The sequence below is a fragment of the Mustela nigripes genome, chromosome 14 (genome assembly GCF_022355385.1).
Source record: "Mustela nigripes isolate SB6536 chromosome 14, MUSNIG.SB6536, whole genome shotgun sequence".
NCBI lineage: Eukaryota > Metazoa > Chordata > Mammalia > Carnivora > Mustelidae > Mustela > Mustela nigripes.
Window position 1 is genome coordinate 50,899,647 of NC_081570.1, and position 24,336 is coordinate 50,923,982.

A 24,336-nucleotide genomic window follows, 5' to 3' on the forward strand; every position below is an offset into this window, starting at 1 on the left:
CCTGTAAGTAGTGTTTGGAACATAGACATCCCTGGCAGGAAACTCCAAAATTTCTCTGGTAGGTCTAACCCTACTGTCTGGGTAAAGCTTCACTTGAAGCAGCTCTGGAGTTAGGCAATAATGGGGATTTTCAGGTGCAGGAGAAATGTCTATCTTCAGCTGAGCTGCATATAAAAACATATTGTAAGAACAATGTAAATGTAAGAAAAACTTCATGTAAAAATGTTCCTGGAAGGATTTAGACCCTATTTTTGCAAGAAGTCTAGAAATTACAATCATCTCAGACCTCTAAATTATTTCATTTTACCAAGTCTCAAACTTACAAATTACTGATACAGAAATAAGTACATGTAAAATAATAAATGCCTATAATGAATGAATGAGAAAAAGCAGCAAAAGAAAAAAAAACAGAAAGAGGGATCTAGCATAGACTCAGCCAACATTCTGAAAGTTAAGTGATTTAATTTAAACTTTTTTACTCTGGAACAACAAACAAAACAGTTTTACTCTGGAATGGTTTGTTCTGATTATAATATGAATTTGTTTCTGAATATTTACCATTCTACATACATTCTCTTTCCTCTAAAAAGTAATTTTAAGCCATGAAATTATTCATCATTCTCATTGCAGTACTCAAATTATCAAAAGTACTGAATCTTGCATATAAACTATTAAGATCAAAAGAAGAGAATAATGAGATAAAGAAGACTGACAGGCATTGGGCTAAGAAAAACATATGGGTTAGAGAAGTGAAAAAAGAAGTACATAATTACCAACAATATGACATATTAGTGATGATAAGGGCTGTAATAGAGTTTAATCAAAAATTTAAAATACCTGTAATAGGTCTTAGTCGCCGTAAAACAGAAGATGGCCTTCTCATATCAGCAAGAAATTTGTACAAATCTTCATCACTTAGGCGGTCTCCTTCCTGAGGAAAAAGTATTCCATAAAACAAACGCAGTAGATTAAAAATAAATATATATTGCCTATTAATATTCCTACCCTCTTCTTTCAGGTTAGCCAGAAAGAAAAGTAAGATTATTAATATAATTATGATTAAAAACAATTACCCTGCTAATTTGTTTTCTTCTTTTTATGCTTTCGATTTTATTGAGTTATACTATTTTCTACATTTTAATTTTTTATATTTACTTATAGCCCATTATTCATGTTAGAAGGTATTATAGAACACACTAAAATGCTGAAAATCAATACAAGTTAGAGGTAGAGGAAAAGGAAAAAAGAAAAATAATAGACATAAAAGAAACATATATATGACAGTCTTAAAAATTTTTTATATTTGAGTTTTTGTCTTTTCAATTTTATATCACCAAATTTCTCAAATGCAGAATATACAGCATTATCTAAATTTGAAAAAGAAAAGAATAAGAAACAATAAAAACTACACTTTTTTTCTGATTGCAAGTAATTTTTAAAAAATTTTTTCATTTGAGCATAGCTAACACTAATGTTAGGTGAGTTTCAGATGTACCACACAGTGATTCAAGGCGTTTATACGCTATGCTACACTCACAACTGTAGCTATCATTTACTACTATATAACACCATTAAAATATAATTGACCGCACTCGTTACATTGTGCCTTTTAGTCCCATGACTCCATTCATTCTGTAACTGGAAGCCTGTTTCTCCCACTCCCCTTCACCCATTTTGCCCATCCCCCAACCTTTCACTCCTCTGGCAACCATCAGTTTGTTCTCTGTATTTACATGTCTGATTCTGCTTTTGTTTGTTTATACGTTTAAGAAACTACTCTAAAGGAAAAGAATAATTATCCTGCTACTAAGACCAGAAAGAAAACTGTGACACAATCTCAATCAATGGGAAAAAAGACAAGCATACAAACAAAAAAACCAAAGCACACCTAATTAATACAAAATTTTCAATTCAATATTTTTTCTTACAAAAGAATTTTGCTCTTTTATTCAAGAATCAATCTCTGGGGGCATCTGGGTGGCTCAGTGGTTCAAAGCCTCTGCGTTCGGCTCAGGTCATGATCTCAGGGTCCTGGGATCGAGCCCCGCATCAGGCTCTCTGCACAGCGGGGAGCCTGCTTCCCCCTCTCTTTCTGCCTATCTCTCTGCCTACTTGTCTACTCTGTCAAATAAATAAATAAATAAAATCTTTAAAAAAAAAAAAAAGAGTCAATCTTTGGATTTTATTAATCCAAACCTCCTGCACTTGATATCTTACTGTTTTTAAGCACTGTTCATATATTTCTTATTTTGTATGTTAATGAACATATTTAACATTACTACTGTGAGCTCATCTTGAGCCATATCCCATTTGTTCACTATTATATTCTAAACGGAGTAAAGAATTGATCTCTTTTATTCCACTACTTAGAAATGTGATTTTTAATTTCCAAGTGATCCAAGATTTTTGTTAATACTTTGATAAACAGTTTTGAGTTTTATTAGGTCATGATTAGAGAATTTCATTTTATGAAGATTTTTTCCTGTGGTCTAATTATTGTAAATGTTCCATCAGCTGCTAAAACAATATACACTCTCCTTCTGTCAGATCTTTAAATGGTCTTAACTGACAGTACATTCAGATTATCTCTACTTAATTATTTCTGTCTACTTAACCTGTTAAATTGATTCTATTATTGGCCTCCACTCTCTACTCCCTGTATGCTTTTTGTTGGGTGAGACATAATTCCCACCCCCGGGGGTTGGCCCTGTGACTTGTCTTGGCCAATAAGCAAATGTGATGCAGAGACCTGATAAACATTTGCACAACTGAGTTTGGCCCTTCTGTTGAACTCCTGCCACTAGGATGAGAACATGACCAAGCCAGCCTGCTAGAGGATGAGAATAGAAGAGAGACATGGAAGACACCTGAGTCACGTTAGTCTTCCCAAGAGAAGTCAGTCTAGATCAAATAATCAAAGTCAGTCTCTGAATGTGAATGAGCCTAGCTGACACCCCCTACTTCTACACTGTGTATTCACCACTGTATATGCCAACTTATATACCTGTCAACAAATACACTTCTTAAAACTAATGGGTGGGTTTAATTTTGTTCTTCTATCTCCATGTACTTTTAATAAATCTGACTTGACAATTTCAATCTGTACATAAGCACTGCTGATTATTACATCGCAATCATGGTTAGTAATCTCTCATCAACTTAAAAAAAGAACTACCTTCCGTATCTCATTTAGGAGAAACTTGTACCTTGAATTCTACTATATTAAAGTTATAATCTCTGCTTTTTACTTAGTTTGCATTTGGCTGGTGCATAGTACCCTAGCTATTTAAAAATACTTTTAAAAATTATACACGCTAATAATTTTTAAAAATACACTATACAAAGTATAAATGCTTTTCATTAAAATAAACAAATAAACGTTTTTTGTTTTTTTTTTTTTTTTAAGATTTATTTATTTGACAGAGAGAAATCACAAGTAGACAGAGAGGCAGCCAGAGAGAGAGAGAGGGAAGCAGGCTCCCTGCTGAGCAGAGAGCCCGATGTGGGACTCGATCCCAGGATCCTGAGATCATGACCTGAGCCGAAGGCAGCGGCCCAATCCACTGAGCCACCCAGGCGCCCCACAAATAAACGTTTTCTATTATTGATGTTTCCAATCATCATTCATTCAAAGTTTTCACAATCACTTTGTGCTAGCTTCCAGCTACCAGTCTCCAACATAGTATCCAGTACGTGGTGAATGCTCAAAAAATATTTGCTGGATAAATAGGTAGGTGGGTGTACTGATACTCAGTACATGCTGAACACTCAGAAACTATTTGTTGGATCAATAGGTAGGTGGGTGGATGGATGACTTGTTGATTTAAGGTTACAATACCAGTTCAATAATAAAGTAGGCTGAAGAAATGAAAAAAGAACTGGGAAATAGTGCAGAAGTGATATAGTGCTTGAAGAAGTAGAAAGAGAGAAAAATGTCATAGCTGCAAGGCTGAGTCACTGTATCACGTAAATCTACTGCCCAGTTCCTGTAGCTTTATTTGGCCTATCACTTCATCCAAATAACACTGTGGCCTTTTCTAGACTCTTTCTTGTTCTATTGCCCATAATAAAAAGACCCTTACCACTTTAGATAATTCTCAGCTACTTTACTCTTTCAAGTTATAAGATGTCAGTAGGCCAGGATTTCCTCAAAAGAAGGAATTCTTGGACAATATTTAGCACTTCCCCTTCTTCTGTTCCAAAACATACACATGATTCCAATTCATTTTGTATCAAAACCTAGTGTGGACATGCACACGTGCATGTACTCATGCAAAAATTAGGGAGAAAAAATCTCACTGAAGGAACATTTAACCTCGCTATGTGCAATGCACTATTATTTTTCTATTCTACTGTGTTTGTTTTTTTTTAACCTGAGTATTATCTATTACATTTGCATTACTGTTAATGAATCATGACCAGCATTTGAAAACTCCTGATTTGATTCATGATTTGAAGTACAGAGAACATATTTGAAAAGAATAAAATACTTGATCAAGAACTTTTGGACCTATAAATGCACCTATAAAGATAATGTTGATTAGGAGCTCCTGGGTGGCTCAGAGGGTTAGGCCTCTGCCTTCGGCTCAGGTCATGATCTCAGGGTCCTGGGATTGAGCCCCGCATTGGGCTCTCTGCTCAGCAGGGAGCCTGTTTCCTCCCTCTCTCTGCCTTCTTCTCTGCCTACTTGTGATCTCTGGCTGTCAAATAAATAAATAAAATCTTTTAAAAAATAAAAATAAAAATAAAAAATGTTGATTATATTTTAGCACAAAAATGCATTACAAAGGCCTGAAAGTCCTATTCCATACAGCATTGATGTGGTAAATTCAACCCAAAAAAACCTGGATAGGGAAGAGAGATACAACCACACAATCACTGACTGAAAAAATTCATATACCATAAATGTTTAAAAGTTAAAATATTACAATTGAGAAATAGGATATAAATGTGGAGGATAGATTTTGATGTATTATTACTATAACAGTTAAATAAATATAATTATACAACAGGCATAAGATTATTTTATTCTAATACTTCTTATTCTTAAAAGTTTTTTTAAATTTCTCAAAATCACAAACACTGCATGTACATGTACAATTACAATTTTTCTGAAAATAAAAAAATTTCACAAACAAATAGCCCCCTAGAATTCCTACATGACAGAATAATACCTGCTTAAAAAAATTTGTCACTGTGAGAGTAGCAGGTCGAAAGCTGGTCAGGTTACAAGCGTCATCTCCACTTGTTGTCCTTTCGAGTGATCGTCTGCCAACAATACTAGAATTCCTCCTCTCTGACCAAGACCCTTTTCGTTCTACCGAGGGGGGAAAAAAAGCATGATATTCATTTTCATAATACTTAAAACTTGTTTTATTTATTTATTTTTTAATATTTTATTTATTTATTTGACAGACAGAGATTACAAGTAGGCAGAGAGACAGTCAGAGAGAGGAGGAAGCAGGCTCCCTGCTGAGCAGAGAGCTTGATCCCAGGACCCTGGGATCATGACCTGAGCTGAAGGCAGAGGCTTTAACCCACTGAGCCACCCAGGCGCCCCTTAAAACTTGTTTTTTTTTTTTAAAGGAAATCAATTTTTTTTTTAATTTTATTTATTTATTTGTCAGAGACAGAAGGAGAGAGAGCAAGCGAGCATAGGCAGACAGAGAGGCAGGCAGAAGCAGAGGGAGAAGCAGGCTCCCCGCCAAGCAAGGAACCTAATGTGGGACTCGATCCCAGGACCCTGGGATCATGACCTGAGCTGAAGGCAGCCGCTGAACCAACTGAGCCACCCAGGCGTCCCTTAAAACTTGTTTTAAAGCAGCTTTCCAAACACAGGGGGAAAAGTCATTAAAGTTGAAAATTCAGCATATTGATTATAGCAGGAGCTTCACTTCTGGAGAGTGGGTGGCACAGTCAGCTAAACATCTGACTCTTGGTTTTGGTTCAGGTCATGATCTCAGATTTGTGACACTGAGCCCTGAGACAGGTTCCACACTCAGTGCAGAGTCTGCTTAAGACTGTCTCTCCCTCTCCCCTGTGCTCACTCTCCTTCTCTCAAACAAATAAATAGAGCTTTAAAAAAAAAAAAAAAAGCACTTCTGGAGAGATCAGTAAGAAAGCACTATACCTAAATCTTCTGGTTCTCTTTTTAAAATTTCTCTAGTGTAAAAAAAAAAGTCTCTACTATGCTATAATTATGTATATAACCAAAGATGAGCTATGATGAGCAGCTACAGAGGAACCATGTATTTGCTGGGAAATATTCACACAATAAAAATTTTAGTAACCATGTAATAGTCCGTAACTTGAATTTGAATTCAAAACAGAATTTTAATTCCAAGTCCTTGCATAAAACACCATTATTCAAAACCAAATGAACAAAATGAAACAAGATGGGATTGGGAGGGAGACAAACCATAAGTGACTCTTAATCTCACAAAACAAACTGAGGGTTGCTGGGGAGAGGGGGGTTGGGAGAAGGGGGGTAGGGTTATGGACATTGGAGAGGGTATGTGCTTTGGTGAGTGCTGTGAAGTGTGTAAACCTGGCGATTCACAGACCTGTACCCCTGGGGATAAAAATATATTATATGTTTATAAAAAATTAAAAAATTAAAATTTTAAAAAAACAAAACAAATGAACAGCTATGTTGCAGATCAATAAGGAAACAGAAGACTTTAAACAAACTAGACATTACAGACATCTATACGACATATCAGCAAGGAAAAGCAGAATACATGCCCTTCTCAAGTGCACACAGGACATTCTCCAAGGCAGACTAAGCCATAAGACAAAATACAATAAATTCAAAAGGTCTGAAATTACACAAAATATGTTCTCCAACAACAGTGAAAGCAAACTATAAATTAGTAACAGAAGAAAATCTGGGAAATTCATAAAATGTAGAAGTTACCGCAAACTCTCAAATAACCAATGAGTCAAAGAGGAAGTAACAAGGGAAATCAGGAAATAGTTAAGATGTATGAAAATGAAAACACAATATCCCAAGACATATGGGATATCACTGAAACTGCTCAGAGGAAAATTTGTATCTATAAATGTCTATATTTTAAAAAAGAAGAAGAAAGCTCTCAAATCAGTAATTTAACCCTACATTTTAAGAAACAAGAAAAAAGAAAAACTAAGACCAAAGCAAGCAGGAGAAAGGACTCAAAAACAAAACAAACAAACAAAAAAAAACAGCTGAGGGACACCTGGGTGGCTCAGTCAGTTAAGCATCTGCCTTCGGCTCACGTCATGATGTAGGGTCCTAGGATCAATCAGGCTCCCTGCTCCGTGGAGAATCTGCTTCTCCCTCTGCCCCTCCCCTGCTTGTGCTCTCTTACCCTCTCTCTGTTGAATAAAAAAAAAATAAGATCCTAAAAAAGAAAATGACAACAGCTGAATGGCAATAAATGAAATAGAAACTAGAAACACATCAGTGAAACAAAAAACTGGATCTTCTAAAAGAAAATTTTAAAAACGTTAGCTAAATGGATAATTTAAAAAATAGGAAAGGCTCACATTACTAAAATCAGGAATGAATGAGGAGACATCATTACAGCTCTTAGAGAGAAAAGGGATTATATTACAATATTATGAGTAACTGTAGGTCAACAGTAAGATAACTTACACAACATGAACCAACTTCTAGAAAGAAATACAGTACTGAAACTGATTAAAGGTGAAACAGAAAATATAAAAAGATCTAATTAGTTCAGAAAAAATTTACCACAATAAGGCAGAGCCAAGATGGCTTCACTAGTGAATTCTTCCAATTTTTCAAAAACCAAATACCAATCCTTCACAAAACCCTCCAAAAACCAAAGCAATAATTCACAACACATTCTGTGAAGACAGTGTTACTTTAACACCAAAACCAGACAGAGATGTCATAAGAAAGAAAAACTGCAGGCCAATATCCCTTATAAATATAGAAGAAAAATATTAAACAAAATATTGAGAAACATATTCTAACATCTACAAAAAACTTGCATACCATGACCAAGTAGGACTTCTCCCAGAAATGTAAGATAAATTTAACACCCAAAACCCAATCAAATAATGCAATACACCCTACTTAAAGAATAGAAGACAAAAACCATACAAGTCAACCCAAAGGTAGAAAAAGCATTTAACAAAATCCAACATTCTTTCATGATAAAAAACACTCAAAAAGTCAGGCATAGAACAGAATTTTGCCAATCTACTGAATTATATCTATAAAAAACCTACAGCAAATATCATACTTGATAATAAAAGACTGAATGCATTCCCCCCCAAGGTCAGGAACAAGAAGAGGATATCCACTTTTCCCACTTTAATATTGTATAGGAGGTTCTAGTTAAGATTATTAAAAAAGAAAAAAGAAATAAAAGACATCCAGATTGAAAAGGAATCAGTAAACCTTTTTGTTATTTGCAGATGACATGATCTTGTATAGAGAAAATTCTAAAGAATCCAGAAGAAAAAAAAGCCAAACTTATTAATAAACATGTTCAAATAGTTTCAAAGTACAAGATCAATATTCAAGTCAATCAATATTCAATTCAATATTCTATACACAAGAAACGAACATTCTAAAAATGAAATTAAGAAAACACTTCCATTTAAAACAGCATAAAAAAACTAAAATATTTGGGTATCCATTTAACAGAAAAAGGATAAGACTTGTACACTGAAAACTATAAATGTTGGAAAAAATATTAAGATCTAAACAAATAGAAAAACATTCCATGAACTGGAAGACTTAATATTCCCCATATTGATTTACAGACTCAATGTAATGCCTATCAAACGTCCAGCTGCCTTTGTGCAGAAATCAACAGTTGATCCTAAACTTCATATGACACTACAAGGGTCCAAAATAGGCACACACACAAAAAATCTTTAAAAAAGATAATAAAATTGGAGGGCCGCTCTCTCCACTTTCAAAAATTACTGCAAAGCTAAAATAATCAATATGGAATAGTATTACCATAAGCTTAGACATATAAATCAATTGAATAGAATTGAGAGTCCAGAATTAAACCCACATATCCATCATGAACTGATTTTTAACAAGAATAGCAAGACCATTTGCTGGAGAAAGAACAGGCTTAGCAAATGGGTGTTGGGACAACTCATTACCTACATAAAAAGAGTAACGTTGGACCTCTACCTCTTAACATGTAACTTGAACTGAATTATACCCAAATGTAAAAATTACACCTTTAAACTCTTAGATAAAACATATAGGTAGATCTTCCTGATACTGGGTTAGGTAATGCTTTCTTAGATATAACTCCAAAAGCACAAGCAACAAAAGAACTGAGAAATGAAAATTCATCAAAATTTAAAATATCTGTGCTACAGAGAATACCATCAAAAAAGTAAAAAACAAACAAACAAACAACAACAACAAAAAACCCCACAGTCTGGGAGAAAATGTCTGCAAGTCCTTAATTAGAGAAAAGATTTGTATCCAGAATACCTAAAGAATTCTTAGAACTCTAGGACAAGAATATAAAAGAGCCACATAAAAAATGAGCATCTACTAGATAACAAGACAAAACAGACATTTAAAAAAAAAAAAGGGCAAAGGATATGACTACATCTTTCTCCACAGAAAATATACAAATAGCCAGTGCAAAAAATAACTCTCAAGGTCATTAACAATCAAGGAAAGGCAAATCTAAACTATAATGACAAACCTCTTTACTTGTACTAGGATGGCTGCAATCATAGGGCCAGATAATAAAAGTGTTGGTAGAGATATGGAGAAATTGGAGCCTTCACACACTGCTAGTAGAATTTTTAAGGTTGCAGAAACATTGGAAAACAGCCTGGCAGTACATCAAAAGGTGAAATACATGGGCGCCTCGGTGGCTCAGTGGGTTGAAGGCTCTGCTTTCGACTCAGATCATGATCCCAGGGTCCTGGGATCGAGCCCCACATGGGGCTCTCTGCTCAGCCGGGAACCTGCCTCCCTCCTATCCCTGCCTGCCTCTCTGCATACTTGTGATCTCTGTCTGTTAAATAAATAAAATCTTTTAAAAAAAAAAGTGAAATACAGAATTATCATTTGATCCAACGATTTCTAATATATAAAGAAATGAAAACATATGTCCACACAAAAGCTTGTACATGAACTTTAACTGCAGCATTATTCATATTAAACAAAAAGTATAAACACATAAACAACCCAAATGTGCATCAATGGATGAATGGATTAATAAAATGTGGTATATCCACACGATGCACTATTATTTGGCAATAAAAAGAAATTTAAATACTGATGTGCTACAACACAGATGAACTTTTAAAACATTATGCTACGTGAAAGGAACTAGTTACGCAAAGACTACATATTGTGTAATTGTACTGATATGAAATGTCCAGCATAAGCATATCCATACAGAGTAAGGAGTTCTCACGTTATTTAGGGTTGGGTTTGGGGACTAGGAGAGAATGGAGTTACTGCTAATGAGTACAAAAAAGTGCTCCAAAATTAGACTGTGGTGATGGTTGCAGAACCTTGTGAATAAAAAAAAAAAAAAATGAATTATACACTTTAAATGGGTGAATTGTGTGGTATATAAAGTACATCTCAATAAAACTGTGGGGAGTAAAAGCAAAAAAAGAAAACCTTTTCATACTTCAGAACACTGCAAGGTCTACAAATAAAACAAGTCTATATAGAAAAAAGAAAAAATTATACATTTAGGAATATTTTATATAAAACACTCTTACCTCCAGTGCTTATTTCCACCTCTGTAGAATCTCTTTCCAAACTCCCCGCACTGCTAACAATATTCATTAAATGGATTGCAGTCCAAGCAAAAGGCATGCGATATTTCCCAAGTCTTTGACAAAACTGATCGGCTTGACTTCTCAGCTTCTCCAGTTTTTCCTTATTCTGCAAAACAAAACTTTATACATTATATAATTATGCTCAAAAGAAATGAACTAAAGACTACTTCATAATACATAAAAAGATGGGGTAAGAATTCTCCATTCTCAACAAAAATGGAAAAATAGGGGTGCCTGGGTGGCTCAGAAAGTTAAGAGTCTGCCTTCGGCTCAGGTTATGAACCCAGGGTCCTAGGATTTAGCCCCACTGTGGGCTTCCTGCTCAGTGGGGAGTCTACTTCTCCCTTTCTCTGCCCCTGCACAAGTGCTGTCTCTCTTGCTCACTCTCTCGCAAATAAATAAAACCTTCTTTATAAAAAGATGGAAAAATAATTTATACCTTTCAGAGGTATACACTATTTATCTTAACCACTGAATAATTTCGACCCATTCTATAAATATATATGTAGAGTAAGTCTTTTAAATTTCTCTTTGTGATTATCTCACCTTGTTCCTAGGAGAGAAAGGAGAGCAAATGCCAAACATGTTTATGTATTATAAGTACCATTTTATGAAAAGAAGTATAACCATGTTCTACTCAGTAACTCCTAACTATAAAATAATTCAAGATTATGGACTTACTAAATTGTTATTATTCTGAAAAAGATGGAAGCAGCTGAGCCCTTTGGAACTAATCCTTAATTTATGGAAAGAAAAGGAGTAAGGTATGGTGAGACTGGGGAGCACAGACAGGCTAATAAGCCAAGAACTGTAATAAGAGAAGTAAAGAAAAAATTATTACAAAGGGACCAAACCCCAGAAACAGACTGATGGTCCAAACAGTACATGCCTATCAGGAAGATATCCTGAAGCTGGCCCAACTTTTAGGCTATCCCTGACACAAACACTAAGGGGGCCTGTGATAGCCAACCAATGGTCTAAGAGTAAAAACCTACACCAAATCTCTTATATGCTCCTTCCATATAGGATGTATACTCTACCATAGTCCTATCTTGAGACTCAGGTCTGGGAAAAGAGGGAAGGATAACTAAATGGTAGCACTGTTTCTTCCTATCTATTATACCTCCAAAACAGAATCTTGCTTTAGAGACTAGATATCCACTGTACTTGATTCTATCAGCTTATATACGTATGTAATAGGTTGCTATTATAATTATGAGCTCCATAAAACAGGAAATTAAATTAAAAAAATGACAACCTGGGGAAAGCCAGAATACATTAACCCTGATTTCAACCAGCTAGCCAGGGATAAGAGAACATTATCATGTACCCAGGTTAACCTTGATTAGCAGAAAAGTCTCAGTTCTTATAAATTTCACAGACAGAAAGCAAAGCATATTTTAGATTTTGGTAATTTGTCCAGTATTCCTCAGGCATAGTCTCCAGGCTATTAAAACTATTAAATCATGTGGTCAAAGATCTAAGATCATCTGTTATTCTTTTTTTTTTAATTACTTAAGAGATTTTATTTATTTATTGGAGAGAGACAGAACAGGAGCCGAGAGAAGGAAAAGCAGGCTCCCCATTGAGCAAGGAGCCCAATGTGGGACTTGATCCCAGGATTCCCAGGATCATGACTTGAGCCAAAGGCAGACACTTAACTGTCTGAGCCACCCAAGCTCCCCTCATCTGTTATTCTTGTGGCTAATTCAGGGTATCTGAAATTTGGTACCAACTTTAATATAAATTATTCTTGTTTTATAAATTGATTCAAATTCTACAACATAGTGGTCTGATAGCAAAACAAATTGCATTTTCTATTTTTACCATATTTCTTAATTATCTGCAACTAGACAGAGCTCCAGAATACTGGCATCTTGCTATGAAAAGTTTTACTATCAATACCACTATTTTATAAAAATATCACTACTTTTAAAAACTTTCATTATTTAGGAATTAAACTATATTAACTTTGTTGTCTCCAAGGGGGGGAACACGTAAAGAGTAAATTAGTTTGCAGGTAACAGAGATTTTAAATAACAACACAGCATAAGGTACCTGGTGGCTCAGTTGATTTAGTATCTGACTCTGAATTTTAGCTCAGGTCATGATCTCAGGGTTGTGAGACTGAGCCCACATTGGGTTCCATTCTGGGTATAAAGCCTGCTTAAGATTCTCTCACTCAATCTGTCCCTACCCAGCACCCCTCTAAGACCAAAAATTTAAAAAAAATAATAATAATAATTACAGCATATGACATAAGCTCGGTGACAACGGAAATAAAAAAGAAAGTAAAAAAGTGGGTAGGCCAAAAGAAAATGATGAATTAGTAGTGAAATTCCTTAATATACTTTGTATAGTATTCTCCCAAATAACAACTTGGGAAATCTGAGGATGTTTAGGGTTGGACTCAGGAGATTGGGGGGAAATGGGGAAGGACTATATGACTATAAAGGTGGAAAAAATGAGATGCATGATAGTCTACCTTTGTGGCATCTGCTTCTTTGAAAATCATGTATGGCTCTGCACACTCTCCGATGTCACCCTGCTGTAGGACTTTTTCCAGCTGTCAAAGAAAAAAAAGTAAAGACTAATTAAGCCAAAAAAAAAGAAAAAAGAAAAAAAGAAGGGAAATAAAAAGAAAGAAGAGTTGGGGGGGAAAGCAATCAGCCTGGAATGCAAGGATGGTTCAATATAAGAAAATCAATCAACATAATGCACTACACTAACAGAATGACAGAAAAAAAAAAAACACACGATCATCTCAGTTGATAAAAAAAAATAACTGGGCAAAATCCCACACCCTTTCACACTAGGAATACTCAACAAACTAGCAATACAAAAAAAGCTACCTCAACATAATAAAGGCCATATATGGAAACACCACAGCTAAAATGATATTCAATGGTGAAGTTGTTCCTCTTACATCAGGAGCAAGATAAGGATGCTCACTTTTGCCAATTCAATTCAACAAAATACTGGAAGTCTGAGCCAGAAAACAAGGAAGAAAAAGAGAAAAAAAATGAGTCCAAATTTGAAAGGAAAAGTAAAATTGTCCCTGTTTACAGATAGGATCCTTTGTTCAGAAAGTCCTAATATATCACACACACACACACACAAAATGGTTGAACTAACAAATACAGCAAAGCTGGAGGATGCAAAATCAAAATGCAAAAACCATTTGTATCTCTATATACTAATAATGAACAATTCAAGAAGGAAATTAACAATTTTATTTACAATAATATCAAAAGGAAAAAAATACAAGTATCTTCCGCTTTTAGGAAGCTTACATTATGCCACTCTTTTTTTTTTTTTTTAAGGATTTTATTTATTTTATTTGACAGACAGAGATTACAAGTAGGCAGAGAAGCAGGCAGAGAGAGAGGAGGAGGAAGCAGGCTCCCTGCTGAGCAGAGAGCCCGATGCGGGACTCGATCCTAGGACCCTGAGATCATGACCTGAGCCGAAGGCAGCGGCTTAACCCACTGAGCCACCCAGGCGCCCCAGCCACTCTGCTTTTACAGAAGACCTGTATTAATAGTTGTTTTTGCTAACTGAAAGAGTTTCACTTCTATAAAAAAAGGCAACAAGTAAAAATACCATTCAACATTTGCTTTGCAGTTGCCAGGTATACAGGCAGCATACACCCTGAGGAGCAAGAGTGGGGCTTTCCAGCTCCCTCCCTGGACACTCCACTCAGCATCTCAGCATCAAGCTGCCATAGCTTTGAACTGTGTCAGTGAGTATCTGTGCTTTATCTCCATTTATTTTGTGCATTTGTTGGCAAGATATGTCTAAAGTCATATCTGTATATGGGTCAATTTGTATCAGGAAAGTGTGAGAGAGATTATTTTTGGGGCCAAATAAGGATGAATAAACCATTTTAATCATGTGAAGGAGTATGACATGACAACATACATAAAAGAACAAATTAATGCTGCACATAATATGGAAGACTCTCCCAGACATCATATTGAGTGAAAAGCCAGACACAAAAGCCTGCATATGATACGATTCCTTTCACATGAACTTCAAGAAGAAAAGCCAGCAATGGTAACAGAAGTTAGAATACTAGTTATCTGGTGGAAGGGCATGGGTAGTCACTAGAAAGAGAAACACAAGAACCCTCCAGAGTAATGAGGTAACAGAAATACCGTATGTCTTGAGCTGAGGAGTGATTATACAGATGAATACATGTGGAAGAATTTACCCAACTGTTTACTCCAGATTTGTATGCTACAAAGATCTTACTGTAGATAGTTTATATTTCAGTATTTTAAAAAACCTGGTAAAGTAGCAAGTGTAACTAACTGAAACTTACTCACTGCTAGTGGGAATGCAATTATCACAGATACTTTGGAAATCCATTCGACAGCATCTACCAAAGCCGACATACAAATATTCTATGACTTGGCAATTCTACTCCCAAGAACAAAACTAAACAGAAATGAATACATGTCTATCCTCAAGAAATGCAAATGTTTACAGAATTACTGATAAAAACCACAAAATTAAATTAACCAAAATATCAATCACCGTAAAGAGAATAAATAGTCATATAATACTATATAGCAATGTAAATGAATTTTTAAACTGGGGCATGGGGCGCCGGGGGTTTCAGCTGGTTAGGCATCAGACTCTCAGTTTCCACTGGGTCATGATCTTGAAGTTGTTGGATCAAGCCCCGTGCTGGCTCCACCTTCAGTGAAGTATCTGCTTGGGATTCTCTCTCTCTCTCTCCCTTTGTTCCTTCTGCAATTCTCACATACACACTCTCTCCCTCTCTCAAATAAATAAAATCTCTTAAAAAATAAAAACTGCTGCATAGAGCAGTAAGATTAATCACACAATCAAGTAGCAAGTCACAAAATAAACATACTCTTGGATCCTATTAACACAAGTGAATACTTTTGGGGGAGAAGTAAGGGAGTAGTGAACAGTCTATGGGCAGTTTCTGGGATTCTGGTTAACATTTTGTTTCTTAACCTGGGTGGTAACATAATGTATTTATTTGGGGATAGTTCATTAAGCCATACATTTATGACTTTATAATACTTCATTAAAAATTTTAATTAAAATAATTTTAAGCGGGACGCCTGGGTGGCTCAGTTGGTTAAGCAGCTGCCTTCGGCTCAGGTCATGATCCCAGCATCCCGGGATCGAGTCCCGCATCGGGCTCCTTGCTCAGCGGGGAGCCTGCTTCTCCCTCTGCCTCTGCCTGTCATTCTGTCTGCCTGTGCTCGCTCTCTCTGCCCCCCGCTCTCTGATAAATAAATAAAAAAATCTTTAAAAAAAAAAATAAATAAAATAAAATAATTTTAAGCTTATTTTGTTATAGTTACCTTACTGTAAACGCAAGTTGGGTTTTTTTTTTCCATCTATTTGCAGGTTTCTTTCAATGAGCTTTGTTTTTATTCTCTAAAAAAGACTAGTGCAGCTAAATATTTGCTTCTAGGATTGACTATTCATTGTAGCTAAGACCTATTTTAACCTGAATTCATAGCAATGTGACCACAAAGTAGGACATTATTCCTGTGGGTAAACAGGATTCATTTCATGACAATCCACTTTATAACCTTATTGTAAAATTCATTACCTTTTATGATTATTTTATATAAATAAAGATAAATGATTAAGGAATATATTTTAGGCTTCTCTCAAGTCAAGGTAAAGTTATGGTAAATGATTGTTCAAGTTATCCTAAGCTAAACAGCTTAGTAACAGAGAGATTTTACAATTTGTAATCCTTATTCTTTTTTTTTATTTTTGTTTTTGTTTTTATCTTTCTAAGTTTTTATTTATACTCCGTTTAGTTAATATATAATGTAAGAGTAGTCTCAGGAGTAGAATCTAGAGATTCATCACTTATATACAAAACCCAGTGCTCATCCAAGTGCCTCCTTAATATCCATCACCCATTTAAACCATTCCCCTGCCCACCTCAAATTCAGGAACCCTCGGTTTATTCTCTACAGTTGAGTCTGCCCAATGGTTTGCTTCTCTCTATTCCCCTCCCCATGTCTGTAATTCTAATTCTTAACTGGCTGAAAATCAAATCATACTGCTCCATAACCTTGATGATTTAGATATTCATATTTATATAATACAAACACTGAGTGATAAAATCACAGTTAGGTTCCTATGACAGTTAATTTTATATGCCAGCTTGGCTAGGCTATCATGCCCAGTTATTTGACAATCTACATGGTGCTGTGAAGGTATTTTTTTTTTAGAGGTGATTAGCATTTAAATCAGTAGAATAAAGTGGACTACTTTCTCCACAATGTGGGTGGGCCTCATCCAATTAAAAAACCTTAAAAACAAAGACTGAGGTTTCCCAAAGAAATAATTCTCAAGTCTGCAACAAAGAGACACTGCCTGAGGGCGCCTGGGTGGCTCAGTAGGTTAAAGCCTCTGCCTTTGTTTGGCTCAGGTCATGATCTCAGGGTCCTGGGATGGAGCTCTGTATCAGGCTCTCTGCTTAGCAGGGAGCCTGCTTCCTCCTCTCTCTCTTTGCCTGCTTCTCTGCCCACTTGTGATCTCTGTCTGTCAAATAAATAAATAAAATCTTAAAAAAAAGAGGCACTGCCTGAATCTTCAGTCCGCTGTCCTGGGGAATTCAGACTCAGAACTACAATAACAAGGGTGTCTAGGTGGCTCAGTCAGTTAAGCTTCTGCTTTCAACTCAGGTCAAGATCTCAGGGTCCTGGGATCGAGTCCCACTTCGGGATCCCTGCTCAGCAGGGAGTCTGCTTCTCCCTCCCACACTCCCTCTGTACTCTGTCACTCTCTCCCTCAAATAAATAAATAAAATCTTAGAAAAAAGACAACAATATCAACTCTTACCTGAACGCCAGCCTACCACCTTCCCTGACACATCTCAAATTTGCCAGCCCTCAGAAATACATGAGCCAATTCCTTAAAATCAATCTCTCTCTCTTTCTGAGTGTGTGTGTGTGTGTGTGTGTGTGTGTGTGTGTCTCCATCCTACTCATCTGTTTCTCTGGAGAATCCTAATAGAGCTCCCACTCAAAAAAAACTTAGGAAGCACCTATAGTGCACATCCAATATGGTGTTAATAAACATTAAGATGAAAAAATAAAGATAAAATCTTTGCCCCTAAAAAGCTTGTGGTATTAATAGGAAGACAAGTGCACAGACACCACACAAACTAATATATTTAACCTTATTCTCACCTTTATTACAAGAAAAACATCTTGTGAAGGATAAGTGATAGAAAAAATAGCTGATCTTGCCAAGGTGGTAATGGCAGCAGGTGGTACATGGGGACGTAATAACCCTTTCATCTGCTCAGAATTAAGGTCAAAATAAAAGTTTTCTGAAATCTAAAAAAAAATTCACATATTATATTTAAAATATGTACATTTTACAAAAATCAAACATAGTTTTAAAACACTATAGATATTAGAACATTATACTAATATAAAATTTATTATATATTTCAATGACCAATCTTTACATATCTAAATCAAAGCAAAAAGAAATAGACAAACTATCTGGGACATATAGAAGAAACATATTCTAAACAACTATATCCCTAACCTTTCTTATTAGAAATGTAACTTGCAGTAAAGTACACAAAGAAATTACTAAGATGAATTACCTCAAATTGAGTCTTTAAAAAATTATATAAATAACGTTTTAGCAGATTTGATTTAGCAAATACAAGCTGCTAGTGCAGAATTCCAACACAGAAATTTCTAATATATTGACAGCAGAGGTCATTGAAAGTACTTAGATGCTACTACACATTAAGGAGCCCTACAATATAAGTTAATAAATGCTGTATGAGGGGTGCCTCAGTTAAGCATCTCCCTTAGGCTCAGGTCATGATCTTGGATCCTAGCAGTGAGCCCCACACTGGGCTCCCTGCTCAGCCTGGAGCCTGCTTCTCCCTCTCCCTCCACCTCTCCCTTCTGCTCACTTGCTCTCCCACTTTCTCTCTCAAATAAATAAAATCTTAAAAAAAGAAAAAAAAGAAAAGCAGTATGAGATAGCCCCCTGGAAAAACTCCTAAAAGTAATAAAGATATGATGGTAAAACTAAAGCAGTATTTAAGACAAAAAATTTCAAGCACACGTAAATGATCTTTTAGCTAGAATGAATTTTAAAATTGCATCAACCAAAATTCCTAATGATTCTAATCCTTTATACATTGTTGCCTAAAATGCCTTTCTTATATTAAATTTTTCTTAAACTAAAAGAAAGCTGCTTCTGCCACCTCTTTTTGAAACTCTCTCCTTTAAATAAAAAACTAGGTATCAACTGAACTATTTTATACTAAGAAAATATTAAACAAGTCTCAATAAATTAAATTTCTATTTTCTTCTTAAAAGATATGTTTAACAATTCTCAAAAAATTTTAAGTTATCTTACAAAACAAATTAAAAACAAGTTTCTGAAACCTAGAATTGTGACAAAAGACTATATTCAAACAATATACCCTTACCTTTTTCTTTTCCTTGACATCATATAAGGCCAAACTTGCAAAAATGGGTTCAATTTCAATTTCAAACCTTAAAGAAAAAAAAAGAGTTTAACCTTTCTTCATCTGTGCTATAACATCTATGCTACCCCTTCTTTCTGAAACACTTTTCCATGTATATCTATTGGTCTAAATCAACCATTACCTCCTCCAGGGTAATCCCATATATTCAATGTAAAAAACAAAAACAAAAACAAAAAACTAAGAAAACAAGTAAAAAAATTTCAGAGAAAAACAAGAGCATACAAAATTCTACCACATGGCAAGAACCAAAATAAACAGTTTCAGGGCCTATCCATCTAGATTTTTGTCTATGTATAAATGCACTTGGTGAATGAATTTTTTTTTAAGATTTTATTTATTTATTTGACAGAGAGAGATCACAAGTAGGCAGAGAGGCAGGCAGAGAGAGAGAGAGATGAGGAAGCAGGCTCCCCACCAAGCAGAGAGCCCGATGTAGGGCTCGATCCCAGGACCCTGAGATCATGACCTGAGCCAAAGGCAGAGGCTTTAACCCACTGAGCCACCCAGGCGCCCCTTGAGCAGTGATTCTTAACAAAGGACAGTTTTGCCCCCAAAGGGATATCTGGCAATGTCTGGAGACATTTAAAATTATCATCACTGCAGGAGCATTACTGGTATTTAATGAGTAGAGGCCAGAGCTGCGGCTAAACATTCAACATTATATAGGAGAGTCCCTGACAACGAAAAATTAGCCAGACAAAAAAGTCAATAGTGTCAAGGTTATAAAAACCATGTTCTTGGGAATGCAAATTGGTGCAGACACTTTGGAGAACAATGTGGAGATTCCTTAAGAAATTAAAAATAAAGATTCCCTATGACCCTGCAATTGCACTACTGGGTATTTACCCCAAAGACACAGATGTAGAGAAAAGAAGGGCCATCTGTACCCCAATGTATATAGCAGCAATGGCCACGGTCGCCAAACTGTGGAAAGAACCAAGATGCCCTTCAATGGACGAATGGATAAGGAAGATGTGGTCCATATACACTATGGAGTATTATGCCTCCATCAGAAAGGATGAATACCCAACTTTTGTAGCAACATGGACGGGACTGGAAGAGATTATGCTGAGTGAAATCAGTCAAGCAGAGAGAGTCAATTATCATATGGTTTCATTTATTTGTGGAGCATAACAAATAACATGGAGGACATAGGGAGATGGAGAGGAGAAGGGAGTTAAGGGAAATTGGAAGGGGAGGTGAACCATGAGAGACTATGGACTCTGAAAAACAACCTGAGGGCTTTGAAGGGGTGGGGGGTAGGAGGTTGGGGGAGCCAGGTGGTGGTATTAGGGAGGGCACGTTTTGCATGGAGCACTGGGTGTGGTGCATAAACAATGAATACTGTTATGCTGAAAAGAAATTTAAAAAAAAAAAAAAAAGACATGTTTCACACAGCTCATTTTTTTTAATCCTAAAAGTATTATCAAAGTCATGGGCTGCCTGGGTGGCTCAGTTGGTTAGGCATCTGCCTTTGACTCAGGTCATGATTCCAGAGTCCTGGGATCGAGTCCCACATGGGTTCTCTGCAAGAAGACTGCTTTTCTCACTCCATCTGCCTACTGCTCTGCCTGCTTATTCTCTCTTTCTCTCTGAAAAGAAAAAGAAAGAAGAGAGAAAGAAAGAAAGAAAGAAAGAAAGAGAAAAGAAAAAAGAAAAAAGTTATCTCCTTGCTGGAGATAACATATTTGCATTGGATTAAGAATTTAATGAAAGGTGATTCACAAAGATTTGGACAAGATTTAGGAAGAACTACAGAATGTACAATTCTCTGGGGATAACAATAGCAGGGAGTCATTACCAATCCTTGACCTAAAGACGACCTTGGAAGTGGAAGCCAAAACTTAAAAAGAAAAGATACATAAGGGCCTTTCACAGAAACCGTGGCTTTTTGAGAAGGAGATGACCAATTGATATAACCTAGCAGGGAATGAGTAAAGGAAATAAATACCCCTGATTTCACGCTCTTCCACCCTCTGACTTCCTGCTGATGCCTCTCAGCAGGACTTAAAAGCAGGACTTAGCAGAAGCCAAAAGAACAGGGATTTTGGTGATACTGTTACACAGCTTAACCTCTACAAAGCCTACTCTGCAACCTCTTTACCACCTGTTAGTGTCACTCGCTCGAACTTTGACTCCAGTAGGTACGTGGTACCACACTTGATGGATTTTTTTTTTTAAGATTTTATTTATTTATTTGACAGAGAGAAATCACAAGTAGACAGAAAGGCAGGCAGAGAGAGAGAGGGAAGCAGGCTCCCTGCTGAGCAGAGAACCTGATGCGGGACTCGATCCCAGGACCCTGAGATCATGACCTGAGCGGAAGGCAGCGGCTTAACCCACTGAGCCACCCAGGCGCCCCACTTGATGGACTTTTAATATGCATCTCTTCATATAGTTATAACCACAAAGGTATCCTCTTTTGGGCCATTTTTCTATTTCTTATTTGACATTTTCCTCATCAATTTATACTTCTTTATGAATTCTGTATATGGACACTATGTCAAATGAATGTATTGAAAATATCTTCTCCTTTTGTATGACAGAGAAGGAGAAACAGAAATCCAACTGTCCTGCCAATTTATTAAAAAGATAACCTTCCGGGGCGCCTGGGTGGCTCAGTGGGTTAAAGCCTCTGCCTTCGGCTCAGGTCATGATCCCAGGGTCATGGGATCGAGCCCCGCATCGGGCTCTCTGCTCAGCGGGGAGCCTGCTTCCTCATCTCTCTCTGCCTGCTTCTCTGCCTACTTGTGATCTCTGTCTGTCAAATAAATAAATAAAATCTTTAAAAAAAAAAAAAAAAAAAAAGATAAGCTTCCCCACTGTCTATACAGTTGTTTTCCCTTATGTGCAAAAAGTGTTCCAAGACCCCCAAGGACGCCTGAAACCTTGTGCATAGTATTGAGACCTATAGATACTATATTTGTTCCAATACATATATAATCTGTTTTAAGGTTTAATTTATACTTTAGGCACAGTAAAAGATTAACAACAATAACTAATAACAGAATAACTAATGCAACATATTGTAATAAAAGATATGTGAATGTGGTTTCTCTCTCTCTCTCTCTCTCTCAAAATGTCTTATTGTACTACACTCATCCTCCTTTTCCTTACGATGGTATGAGAGGATAAAATGCCTGTGTATGACATAAAGTGAGAGGAATGACAAAATAGGATTAGGCTACTATTGACCTTCTGGCCATACCTCAAGAAGAATCACCATCTGCTTCTAGACAGCACCTGACCACTGGTAACTGAATCCATGGATAAGAGGGGGACTACTGTCACACCACTTAAATAGTAAATCAAAAATCCATAAACATATGGGTCTTTTTCTGGCTCTAGACCATTGGCTGGTTTATCTACTTATGTGTCCATGGTATACTGTCTTAATTATGTAGCTTCATATTAAGTCTTGATACCTAGTTTTATTTCATAAAGTGCTTCAAAACTGCCCTGTCTCCTTTTGGCCCTTTGCACATTCATATAAATTCTAAATTCACATAAAAATAAGCAAAAATGGATCAAAGGTAAAATAAATGGTTATTACTTATTCAAATAACCTATTTTGTAACTTAGCACCATAAAATTCATGTATAATAACTTTCTCTAAATACTCCTGAACAATATTTAGAGATCCATATTGTTAGCATGATGAACAAAGGCTGAAAATCCTGAGGGGAAAAAACAGTGTGTTTCACATAAGAGAGGCTCCTCCTAAAGCAGGACAATAATTTTTTCAATGAGATTACATAATTTGATTTTTTTTTTTAAAGTTTCAAAGCCTCTTCCATTATACAAAGGGAATTAATTCCACAGAGGTTGTTTTCTTCTTTTTTATCTTTTCTCTTTTTAATGTATACTCCTCATAGGTTCAGTACATAATCTAAGTCAGAAAATTTTTAAAAAGCGTATTGTATTACTCCCATGCAATCAAACATATGTATGCTTGAGTTTGTCAGGAAATAGTATTTGAAGGATGTCTAGGTGGCTCAGTCAGTTGGGCATCTGCTTTCCTCTCAGGTCATGCTCCCAGTGTCCTGGAATAGAGCCCCTGCATTGGGCTCCCCACTCAGTGGGGAGTCTGCTTCTCCCTCTCCCCACTCTTGTGCACTCGTGCTCTCTCTCTCTCCCTCTTCAAATAAATAAATAAAATCTTTTTTAAAAATTAAAAAAGAAAAAAAGAAGAAATACCATTTGAGCATTAGATGCCCAGTGGCTACTAAGCTGCAAAAAGGCTGTTGTTGTTGTTGTTGTTTCCACTGTAAGTGCTCATTTATTTGAAATGTTGAGAATTCTGAAACATCTAAACACAGGCAATCTTTAATCACTCAGAGGCCTACCAAAACACACAACTAGTAAAATATTGGCTTATTCTTTTTAGGGTTTTTTGTTTTTTTTAAGTGGGGTGTATTTTTTCCTTAATTCCCCGAGAGGATGAACTGTTCCTGGAAGTACTCCAGTACTGGGTTGATGTGTGGAGTGGAGGGAGCAAGCAACCTATTCTACTTCCTAGTTCCAAAAATCCATTTAATATATCATCCTTGGCTAGAGAATACATCACATATTAAACTGATAAGAACAGATTTTAGTGTGGTGTATTTTAACACATTTGCTTCCATACAATTTTCAAAATACAGCTTTGAACAATTTTATCAACATGTGTGACTCTATTAGGACTTATAATCAATGTTGTCCAATAATAACGGCACCACAAATCTGGACTACATTGTTGCCTTGGAGTTTTTTGTCTTGAAGTTTTTTGAACCACAGAGATGGTACATGAGCTTATGGTTATGAACTCAAGAGGAGTCACTGTTTGGGTTTTGTTTTTTTTTTCCTGTTTCATATCTAAATTTCTCCCTGCTACAGCCAAAGTCGTAACAGATAAATATCTCTACCACCTACAATATTACTCCTATAGAATCTGGTGTTAGGTACTTATACAAGACTCTGTTTCTACCCTGTTTGAGTGCAAGCTCTTTCTCTTGTAAAGTCCATTAAAA

General features: G+C 36.1%; 1 protein-coding gene and 1 pseudogene across 13 annotated transcripts in view; both read right to left on the reverse strand.

The window, feature by feature from the left end:
* DOCK7 (dedicator of cytokinesis 7) overlaps positions 1 to 24,336 on the reverse strand; it is a 221,215-nt gene that overhangs the window by 144,244 nt on the left and 52,635 nt on the right. For all 13 annotated transcript variants that reach the window (XM_059374958.1, XM_059374957.1, XM_059374955.1 and 10 more), the window contains exons 8-14: positions 19,268 to 19,334; positions 17,994 to 18,143; positions 13,280 to 13,360; positions 10,735 to 10,900; positions 5,175 to 5,317; positions 838 to 931; positions 2 to 164 (exon numbers count right to left, since the gene is read on the reverse strand). In XM_059374958.1, the coding sequence (XP_059230941.1) occupies positions 2 to 164; positions 838 to 931; positions 5,175 to 5,317; positions 10,735 to 10,900; positions 13,280 to 13,360; positions 17,994 to 18,143; positions 19,268 to 19,334 (864 nt within the window). The remainder of the gene's footprint in view (position 1; positions 165 to 837; positions 932 to 5,174; positions 5,318 to 10,734; positions 10,901 to 13,279; positions 13,361 to 17,993; positions 18,144 to 19,267; positions 19,335 to 24,336) is intronic.
* LOC132002400 (U2 spliceosomal RNA) lies at positions 23,763 to 23,942 on the reverse strand (annotated as a pseudogene).